General features: G+C 49.2%; 1 protein-coding gene across 1 annotated transcript; it reads left to right on the forward strand.

Annotated features, from left to right (window-relative positions):
* Positions 1-3,676: 3,676 nt before the first annotated feature.
* LOC136520136 (aquaporin NIP2-2-like) lies at positions 3,677-8,416 on the forward strand. The gene is made up of 5 exons (XM_066513561.1): positions 3,677-3,955; positions 4,178-4,402; positions 6,383-6,577; positions 6,711-6,772; positions 7,762-8,416. Exons 1-5 carry the CDS (start codon positions 3,800-3,802, stop codon positions 8,009-8,011), a joined length of 888 nt encoding a protein of 295 aa, XP_066369658.1. The 5' UTR covers positions 3,677-3,799; the 3' UTR covers positions 8,012-8,416.
* Positions 8,417-9,779: the final 1,363 nt, after the last annotated feature.

Here is a 9,779-nt window from a genome sequence, read left to right on the forward strand (position 1 = left end):
GGGCTAGGTATCCACGCCTTTTTGGCAGCCGTCGCCGCCCATCCTATGCCCGCGCCTGCTGCTCCACGCGGACCTAGCTGTCCGGAGGCGCGACGCTTCCTCCCTGTACGTGTGGATACCTCGGAGGTGCTACATCTAGAGCACAAGGACGAACCACACGAAGGGGACGGACGTATGGAAGACCTTGCAACTGCACGGCACTGCTACGGTGCGTTCGACTATATCGAGTCGCTTCCGCTGCACCTACGCATCTAGTGGTAATCCCGTGATCTATAACTAGCAGTAGATCCTAGTTTATGAGGTCGAATTTTTGTTTTCCAGCTAGCGTAGCATCCTCATAACCCTACAAATACCTCCAGTTGGCTTACATGTCTTAGGTTGAAAATATAGTGCTTCAAATATTTTGCATTCAAAATTTCCTTTTAGGCCCTATTTGGATCCTTAGAATTAAAATTTATTCTAATAATCATAATTTAGTCACACATTAATTAAGCTAATATGGTTATATATGGAATATATTTGTATACTATTGTTGGCCATACGAGAAAACTACTTATGTGTTGCATTTCTGTTGTAGGGGAGTGAGCCGAAGAGCGTGTTATAAGTTGCAGAGTATAAACATAGCATGGTGATTTATAGAATTTCTATCTCTCGCCTTATGGATTTTATAGATATGCTCATATGTAAACTTTGAAAAGTTATGGAATGTCAAATTTCAAGCCAAATCGGCTAGTCCTTTAAGTAGATTCTAATTCCTTGAAGATGAAAAGATCCAAACGGCTTCTTATATTTTATTAAAAATGATTATAGCTAGGTCCTAGTACTCACTCTTAATTACTATAATGCCATAAAGAACTTCACTCTTAGTATAAATAGCCATTTTAGCTTACACCAGAACACTTGAATGGTTGAATTTCCTCTGTAGAAGAATCATATAATATTGCTTCATAAAAAACTAAGGTAATAATGTCCTAGTTAGAATGAATAAACTTATATAAAGAAACAACCGACAAAATTTATTGTCACAGAGTACTAATATCATTTGAAATGAAATGTCAAGTCATCGGTAGGATTGAAATATATTTGTGACTCGTGGCTGGCCCATCTCGGCTCGGCTCGATTTAGTTTTTTCACGAGCTGGCTGGAACTTCAACTCATTTATTTAACGAGCCAAATTGTGAGCCAGAACGAGCCCTGACGGATACCCAAATTGATGCTTGCATCAGGAAGCCATAAGCTCCAGTGTATGCAGAAGCGAACCGAGGGGGGAGAGAAACAGGGTGAGAAATCGATTTACACATTGGAGCAGTCGAACCGTGCTGAAAAAAATCTTCAGTTCGACGCTTACAGACGGTTCGACGCGAGAGCAATTAAATACTATCCTAGAAAAGATTGCGGCGTTGCCGCGTATGGCCAGTGGATGTGCCCGTTGTATTATAGATGGTCATGTTTTGTGTACAAATAAACATGTGAAAACAGTAATTTTCTTACTTGATCAACGATCTAATATAAATATGGGACCATCATATACTCTGGGCTTAGTGAATGCAGAGGCATGATAAAATTATCCATATTAATTAAGTAAAAGAAGGTGGAATAGGATGGTTTTCTACTGCCATCTTAGGGTTAGATATTTTTTTGTCTTAAATGGACTTAGGCAGAGTGGAACAACAATTTTATTGGTCTTGTCCTTTCTCCATGGCTGACCAAACCAGATAAAGTTTTATTGACATATTAATACAACGAGTACATTTAACTCTTTGCAATTATATGCATATTGAAAATTACAATTGGCGGATATATTATTGCATACTAAATTTACATGTGACCAAGCTATACTTTAGAACCCAATTGAGGAGCATAGGTCATGATTGACCTTCAAATTGTGCTACATGCTTATTTATGCTTTTCTCTCCCAGTCTCCATGTTGATCCCTTCCTTAGACCTTACTCATGTGGGAGGCTCCGGCACTGGGTCTGCCCCTTTTATCTCCCGGTCTCCATGTTGATGAGCTCAGATGGGAAATGCGAACGTAGCTGCTACATGTAAGACAGGGAGTATGTACAAAAAAAATAGATTCATCTTAATAATTTCAGCAAGCTTGTATCATTCTCCCTCGCATTGAAGCAGCCCGAAGCACCTCCATCAGCTACAGTGAATGGGCAAATCTTCTCATCTTGTCTATCAGGTATCAACCAAGACCACTGCCTCTTTTTTCTCTGGCCAGAATCCTCGCAGTAGCATGGAAAATGCAACAACTTGTTTGAGCACAAGCAGGATGAGGCCAGGGCCACCGTGCTGGGAGCCGGCGCCGCGTTTGGATGCCACGGTGTCTGGAGCCCGCTGCCACGCGGGGAGTCACCGTAGCGCCTGGAGACCGCTGCCTCGCCAATTCGCCGGTGGCAGGGACCTGCGTCGATGGCCTGCCGCGCCAAGGGAGCTGAGTCGATGGCTTGTGCGCCGCCGCTCGCCCCGGCGTCTCCGTGGCCGGCCGTACCCACACCTTGATCGGGAGCCGCCGCGCCGAGGGCACGCCGCCAGATCCCCGCCTCGCCAGCCTGCCACGCCGGGGGCCAGGCGGCAGCGGCAGCTCGCCATTGTGCCATTACGCTTCGCCAGCTCGCCGGTGACCGCGATTCCAGCCCGCTCTGGTGGCGCGGCAAGCGGAGGGCGGAGTGGAGAGCATGGGGGCGGTGGAGCAGGCGGAGGGAACGAGGAGGAAAAGGTGAGCGGAGAAACGCGTCGTGCGGCCCATGAAGCGTCGCGATGCCTCAGGTCGAGAACGAAGTGGGTATGAGACCCGAGCCGATCCGTATCGGACGTACCAGATTGTTTTGTCGCCCTATCTAACGGCTAGCGGATTCGCGGGCGACGTGACCCTATCCATTAGCCCACTTTTGAAAGCAGGATTCCTGTATAGAGATAGTTTTCACGCATGCTGCCACGCAGCAGGAGGAGCAGCGCTCTGATCTGTATTTTGTTTAGCGCGTGTTTAGTTTCAGAAAGTTGAAATTGGGGGCTACTGTAGCACTTTCGTTTTTATTTGGCAATTAGTGTTCAATCATGGACTAATTAGGCTCAAAACGTTCGTCTCGCAATTTCCCACCAAACTGTGCAATTAGTTTTTTTTCGTCTACATTTAATGCTCCATACACGGACCGCAAATATTCGATGTGATAGGTACTGTAGCACTTTTTTGGAAATTTAGGGTGGAACTAGACTAGACCTTATTGTTTCGTACGAGTTTCGCAGATAAAAAGCGAACTCCACACTGGAGCAGTCTTCGGTTAGCTTGCATGCGAATTAAATGTGCCTTCGTGGCCTGACAGCATGCTGCTCAGTTCGATGCGACACCGGCGATGCTCAACAACGTCCAAGCCACCCTAGGAAGACACATGCTCCCGTCTCCCTCTGATCTCACATCCCGGCCGGTTCCAGACTAGACCACCACTCCACCTCCCTCCCACGGTCCCAGTTCCTTCCCACGGTCCCACGGACGACCCATCCGTCTGGCCCGCGCGCTCCGCAGCCACAAGCGCAAAGGCAGCGCACAGCGCTGTGCCTCCTCGCAGTGCCCACCACCTGCCGTCCCCGTCCACCGGACCCGGGACGCGGACGGCTCGCGCGGCCTCGCCCGGCCCTTCCCTCGCCACCCATCTATAAATACCTGCCCGCCCGCTGCGGAGCTGAGAGCAGGCAGGAAGCGAGCACGCACCAGCAGCATCCTTCCTCGCAGTGACCCTGCTGCTTGCGTCTCCCAGCGGCCGATCCAGCTGATCAAGCTAAGCTTAGATCCATCATGGCTGCCTCCACCACGTCGAGGACCAACTCGCGGGTGAACTACTCGAACGAGATCCACGACCTCTCCACCGTGCAGAGCGGCTCCGCCGTCCCCACCTTGTTCTACCCGGACAAGTCCATCGCCGACATCTTCCCGCCGCACCTTGGGAAGAAGGTACGTAATAACTGATCGATGTGATGCGATGCTCCACCTGTCAGCGTCTGGCTAGCTACCTTGCGCTGAAGCAAGCTAGCTAGCTAGCTCGGCAACTAACCGACGACTGGCCGCCGTGTGGTAATAAACACGGACTGGTTATGGTCGATGTACAACGTACACTGACGACTCTCATCTTGCGCGTACGTACGTGCACACACAACCCGTACATATGGATGGCAGGTGATCTCGGAGGTGGTGGCGACGTTCCTGCTGGTGTTCGTGACCTGCGGGGCGGCGTCCATCTACGGCGAGGACAACAAGCGCATCTCGCAGCTGGGGCAGTCGGTGGTCGGCGGGCTCATCGTCACCGTCATGATCTACGCCACCGGCCACATCTCCGGCGCGCACATGAACCCCGCCGTCACGCTCTCCTTCGCATGCTTCCGGCATTTCCCCTGGATTCAGGTACGTACCTTACCTTCTTATTAATATAATCGGCCGGTTTATTTAATTTGCCTGCTTTTTCTCTGCTCTCTTATTAGTTTCGTGTTCGTCCTGCAAACGGAAGTGCAACTTTTGGCGTGTAGGCATCATGCATATTTCTTTTCGCGGCAGCTCTCTTTCAATTCGTTGGGTCCGCTATTTCCATCCATTTGTTAATATAGGAGTTCAGTAGGACTTAGTTGTCAACATGTTGTCATAGCCTTTGTACTTGGCTAGCTAGCCATCGCAGTTTAGGAATTAGGATGTAGGCATGTAGCTACGATATACCTTTTCCATGAACGAACAGAAGAGCTATGCATTTCATCAAAAAGGAAATAAATTAAATACTCAAGGCCAGCAGCATGGATTGGCTAGACAAACAAAAACTAGAAAGCATGAAAGAGGCTAGCGTACGAAAAACTAGAAAGGTAAACTATACCAACTAGCTCTATGACCTGAACTGGACATAAGATAGTTGAGACAGAAAGCTCTGCCAATAAATTACCGAGATGGTTTTCACATGAAGATCACATGGCAATTCCCACGGCATAGGTTTCTTTTTTTTAAAAAATAAAATAAAAATAAACGCTAGCTTCTGTATGTGCGAGTGCGTCCTATATACTACAAATAAACTACTTGAAGAAACTTACAACAGCTCCCGCATACAGACACGGACAGATGGATTAGCTGCCAACTGGACACATGAAGCAGCCAATGATAAAAACAGCTCACGTATTAATTAGCCGGCTTATCAGCTAGAATCTACAGTATTTTTCTCTCACAACAAAATAGCTTCAGCCGGCTTATCAGCCGGCTTTAATACCAGCTGAACAGGCCCGTGCTGCTTAAACAAGTGTAGTATACTTCGTGAACGGCTTATTTGTTCCGATTGCCGATTGGTATCAGACTTTCCTAGTCATGGTGTCAGCTGTCAGGTCGGTAGCTAGCCGGCAGCATACAGCAGGATCCAAAACAAAACGGGTATTATTTGGCAGGCAACACGCCGAGAGCTCGCGCAACATGTGAACCAGATAAAACAACAACCTCCTCCAGACATGAAAGCCTTGATCTTGAGTACATATGATTGGGCTACTTGGTAGCAGAACTGATTGGCTCGTAGTATATATGATTAGGGCTCGATCTGCTAATGGCACATGCTTCCGCTAATGCATGGCAACCAGAGGGGCCGGGTTGACATTCTCGCGGCTGTTTTATACTAGTACTTAGAAAGGTTGATCAGACGTAATTCAAGCCATCAAGAACATGGTGGCCAGGATGGTGATGGTGGGCTGATGGTACTTAGCTTGGCGAAGAACTGAATGAAGGTTGTTGGGTGCGTGCATGTGCAGCGTTGCCTTCGGCCACGAATCCGGCCGTGCACCGGCTGATCCTGCCGAGATAGAAAGACGACATGGCATGGGTCATGTTGGGAAGAATATAATCCGGCCGGGGCGATTGGAACGTACGGGGACCTCGCCCGCTGGGTGCCATGCTCTAAAGCCCAATCCGGGGAATTATTAGCGGCTCGCGTGGCATGCTTACAAAGTCCGCGCGCACCGGACCGTACCACGCACGCGTGCGTGCACGCGGCCAGCCAAGGCAGGTGTCGCCGAGACGAGCACCACAGCCTTTCCATCGTCGGAATATTCCGACGTGTCCAACCAAACGCAGCACATATGCATGCGCCTCCGCCTCCCTGCCCGGCTGGCCCGGGCGGGCGGCCTGATTCGACGGACGTGGTGCCCCCGTGCACCGACGATCGTGCCCATCACATCACATCGTAAACGAGCGGTTTATTTTGATTTTGGATGCATAATGGATGACGACGGCCTTGCTTGGCGAACGAATCGCGTCGCGTGCGATAGGTGTAGGTGTGTGCCGCTTTCAAGGTGCTTTCAAGCTCAAGGCGTGAGGTTTTTGTTAATTTGCTTGTGATGTGTATGTATATTCGCATGCCCGCAGGTGCCGTTCTACTGGGCGGCGCAGTTCACGGGGGCGATGTGCGCGGCGTTTGTGCTCAAGGCGGTGCTCCACCCCATCGCCGTCATCGGCACCACCACGCCGTCGGGCCCGCACTGGCACGCGCTCGTCATCGAGATCGTCGTCACCTTCAACATGATGTTCGTCACCTGCGCCGTCGCCACGGACTCCAGGGCGGTGAGTAGAGTACCCGGCCTGTTGCTTGCCTGCACTGCTGCTCCTGCCTCTCCTCCGCTCTAGCTCCCCTGCTGATCGGTCTCTGTTCATCGATTGCCCTGACGACGTGCTTGGTTGCTTTGTTTGGCTGCAGGTGGGTGAGTTGGCCGGGTTAGCAGTCGGTTCCGCGGTTTGCATTACGTCCATCTTCGCAGGGTAATATGAACAAAAACGAGTCACACAGATGACAAAATCCTCAATCACACTGACCTTATTAGTACTATTAGCTAGGGATGAAAACGGATCGCATACGGACGGATATCACCGATATTACATTTGTTTTCATATTTCTGTCCGGATTCGGATTTGAATACGGATAGTGTCAACTATGTCGGATAGGATACGATTGGATATCGACATCATAAATATGCGATTTGAGTATTCGGATACGGATACGGTATCGGATGTTGGATATCCGGACTCGGATACGGACAGATCTTAACCCCTTTAAACAGATTCGGTTTCGAATACGGTCGGAAAATATCCGTACCGTTTTCATCCCTACTATTAGCAAGGACACGACTGACTGTAGCTAGCACTCTCGCGAGGAATTAAAACATGGTAGACTTTCGACGAAGGCTAGCTAGTAAGCTAGTAGCAGTAGTGACACTGAAGAAATCGCCTGCATGCCCAGCACTAGCAGGTCCTCGATCGGTAGCTAGGAAGGCAAGCGAGGAGGTGACTTTCCAAGCTGATGACGTTCTTTGCTACGTACCGATCGAGCCGCCATTTTTTTTCCGCTTCTTTAAAGATTTCGGATCACCTTGATGTAGTAGTACTCCTACAAGCTGATACTGTGGTTGCGACAGGTCGTGACCTTGCACCCAATGCAAGCCTCGGCGGCTGAAGCTGAACTGAAATTACCCTGTCATCAGCTCATGTCATAATCGCTTTCTTTAGGCACTAGTACAGTACTTCTAGCTAGCTTATCGTGCTCTACAGTCTACATAATAACTAGTACATATACAACATTACAAAAGCCTGCCTTCACTGACTTATTTATGCAAAACGACGATAAGAAACCCTAGCTAGTAAATAGAGTAGACGTAAGAACCCACGAGGAAACTGCAGCACACACTGAGCCATCACCGACACACTTGTACACATTTAAGCTAAGACGCGGGGGAAACGAGTGGCATTTGCAGGCCAGTGTCCGGCGGATCGATGAACCCGGCGAGGACGCTCGCGCCGGCGGTGGCCAGCAACGTCTTCACGGGACTCTGGATCTACTTTCTTGGCCCCGTCATCGGCACGCTCTCTGGAGCCTGGGTCTACACCTACATCCGCTTCGAGGAGGACCCCGCTGCCAAGGACACACAGAGGCTCTCATCCTTGAAGCTCCGCCGCCTGCAGAGCCAGCCCGCGCTCGCCGCCGACGAGTTCGACATCGTCTGACGGCCAGCCGGGGACGGACCGTCAGGTGCATTCACACCTCACCGTGCGTCGTCCATGCATGCATATGTGCGCACGCACGCTGTGTGAGAGTACTGTGTGCTCGCTCGCTCTGTTCAAGACCTCAGGTGGGATAAGAGAGAGCTAGAGCTGCGTGTGTCATGCATGCTTGGTGTACCTAGCTACCTACGTGTTTGTATTCTTCTCCCGTCGCGTACCACGTAGCAGCGGATCGGAGCAATGTGATGTTTACTATGTATCTTCGGCTTTGTATTGCATCATCAGAGTTTGCAAAAGTTAATTGATGCAGCTGATGCCTCATTATCGTGGCTTTGCTGGTTTGCAAAAGATGCATGCATGTGTTGGAACAAATATATGGATTTATGTTTCTATCTACTGTACTTTATGTCTTTATATGTTCCTTTTTGTTTGAATTTATTTTACTATACCTTTTTTTCAAAAAAATATATCATATATCTTTGGATGGCATTCAAGAATTTTTTTTAATCAAGGAAGTTTGTTGATATTGTAGAGACACAGACACTGCAAGATATCGCACTCATATGTGATATGTCAACTATTCCTTCTGTTCCAAATTGTTATTTTGACTTTGATTTGAGCAATTTAATTAAAAATAGATTTTCTATGAGACTTTTTATGAGCGCCAAAGACTTTCTATGAGCGCCAATACTCCCGCGGATATAGATTTGTATATAGGCGCAGTCGCGCAGAGAAAGTGGACATGGATGGATGGATGCACTGTGCAATTGGCCACGCGATGCAGTCACAGGTGTGAATGCAACACCACGCCACGTTGCTTAATCGACGGTAGCTGTCAGGCCTAGATGCAGCGTAAAAGTGTAGGGCTCACTTATTAGACACATAAGCTCTCCCTAAGTGCTTGGCCCCCGGTTAATTGCTCCCTTAGATGCGCTCTTTATGCTTTGATTCTATCCAACACCTACCACAAGGATGATGCATCATTAAGAAACAACTGTGCATTCCTCTCCTTCCACAGATGCTACGCGACGGGAGCAAAATAGTGTAAGCCTAACCATAGACCTAACCTGGCTTGGACAAATCCTGAGGATTTAGGATTCTTGGCTGTTATAGCTACCCAGAACTTATTATTAGACAAGTCTCAGTGAGGGTTTCATGAACATTAAATAAGCTGACATGACATAGTAAAAATGAAGAGAGAGATGATAAAAGTTTAATGGGATGAAACTTGTCTACATTGTTTTCAACCTCTGAGAGTCTTGGAAACTGGGATATAAAATCGCCCGGCCTTAGCTCTATTCCAAAGATGCAAAATAAGCTTGAATCAGCTCATGGGCATCCTATGTTTTTTTAATGGAACGGGAGGGGCCGGGTAGTGTCGTCCCTAGGTTTAAAAACCAAGGAGAACACATACAAAACAGAAAAGAAGAAGCAAGATGGATCAGCTCATCAGGGTTCTGTTCTCAAGTTGACCAGCGCCGATGACAGCTAAGGCCGTGCACTTGGCTGCAGAGGGGTCGCCAGGAAATCTTCCCTCCACTGATGCCGCCTGGGGACCCGACTCGCGGCACACCTGCCTGCCCCATGCGTCACCACTCGTGTCCCCGGGCGGCAAGGTGCCGCCTCGGGAGCCCTCGCTCTCGCGTCCCCACGCCGACGCCGCCGCGAACGACCGGGGTGCGCACGCCGGTTGGCATGCATGGCAGCATCACCGGTTACATCTATCGATCCATTCATCCATGATCCTTCGGCCGGGTCCATGTAGATCACG

This window comes from Miscanthus floridulus, chromosome 18, assembly GCF_019320115.1.
Source record: "Miscanthus floridulus cultivar M001 chromosome 18, ASM1932011v1, whole genome shotgun sequence".
NCBI classification, from domain to species: domain Eukaryota; kingdom Viridiplantae; phylum Streptophyta; class Magnoliopsida; order Poales; family Poaceae; genus Miscanthus; species Miscanthus floridulus.

Bases quoted from the DNA above. Each gene is read 5' to 3' on its own strand.
- LOC136520136 (XM_066513561.1), top strand. From the start codon at position 3,800: ATGGCTGCCTCCACCACGTCGAGGACCAACTCGCGGGTGAACTACTCG. The intron at 4,403-6,382 runs GTACGTACCTTA...GCATGCCCGCAG, and splicing joins GGCATTTCCCCTGGATTCAG to GTGCCGTTCTACTGGGCGGC. The intron at 6,578-6,710 runs GTGAGTAGAGTA...GTTTGGCTGCAG, and splicing joins TCGCCACGGACTCCAGGGCG to GTGGGTGAGTTGGCCGGGTT.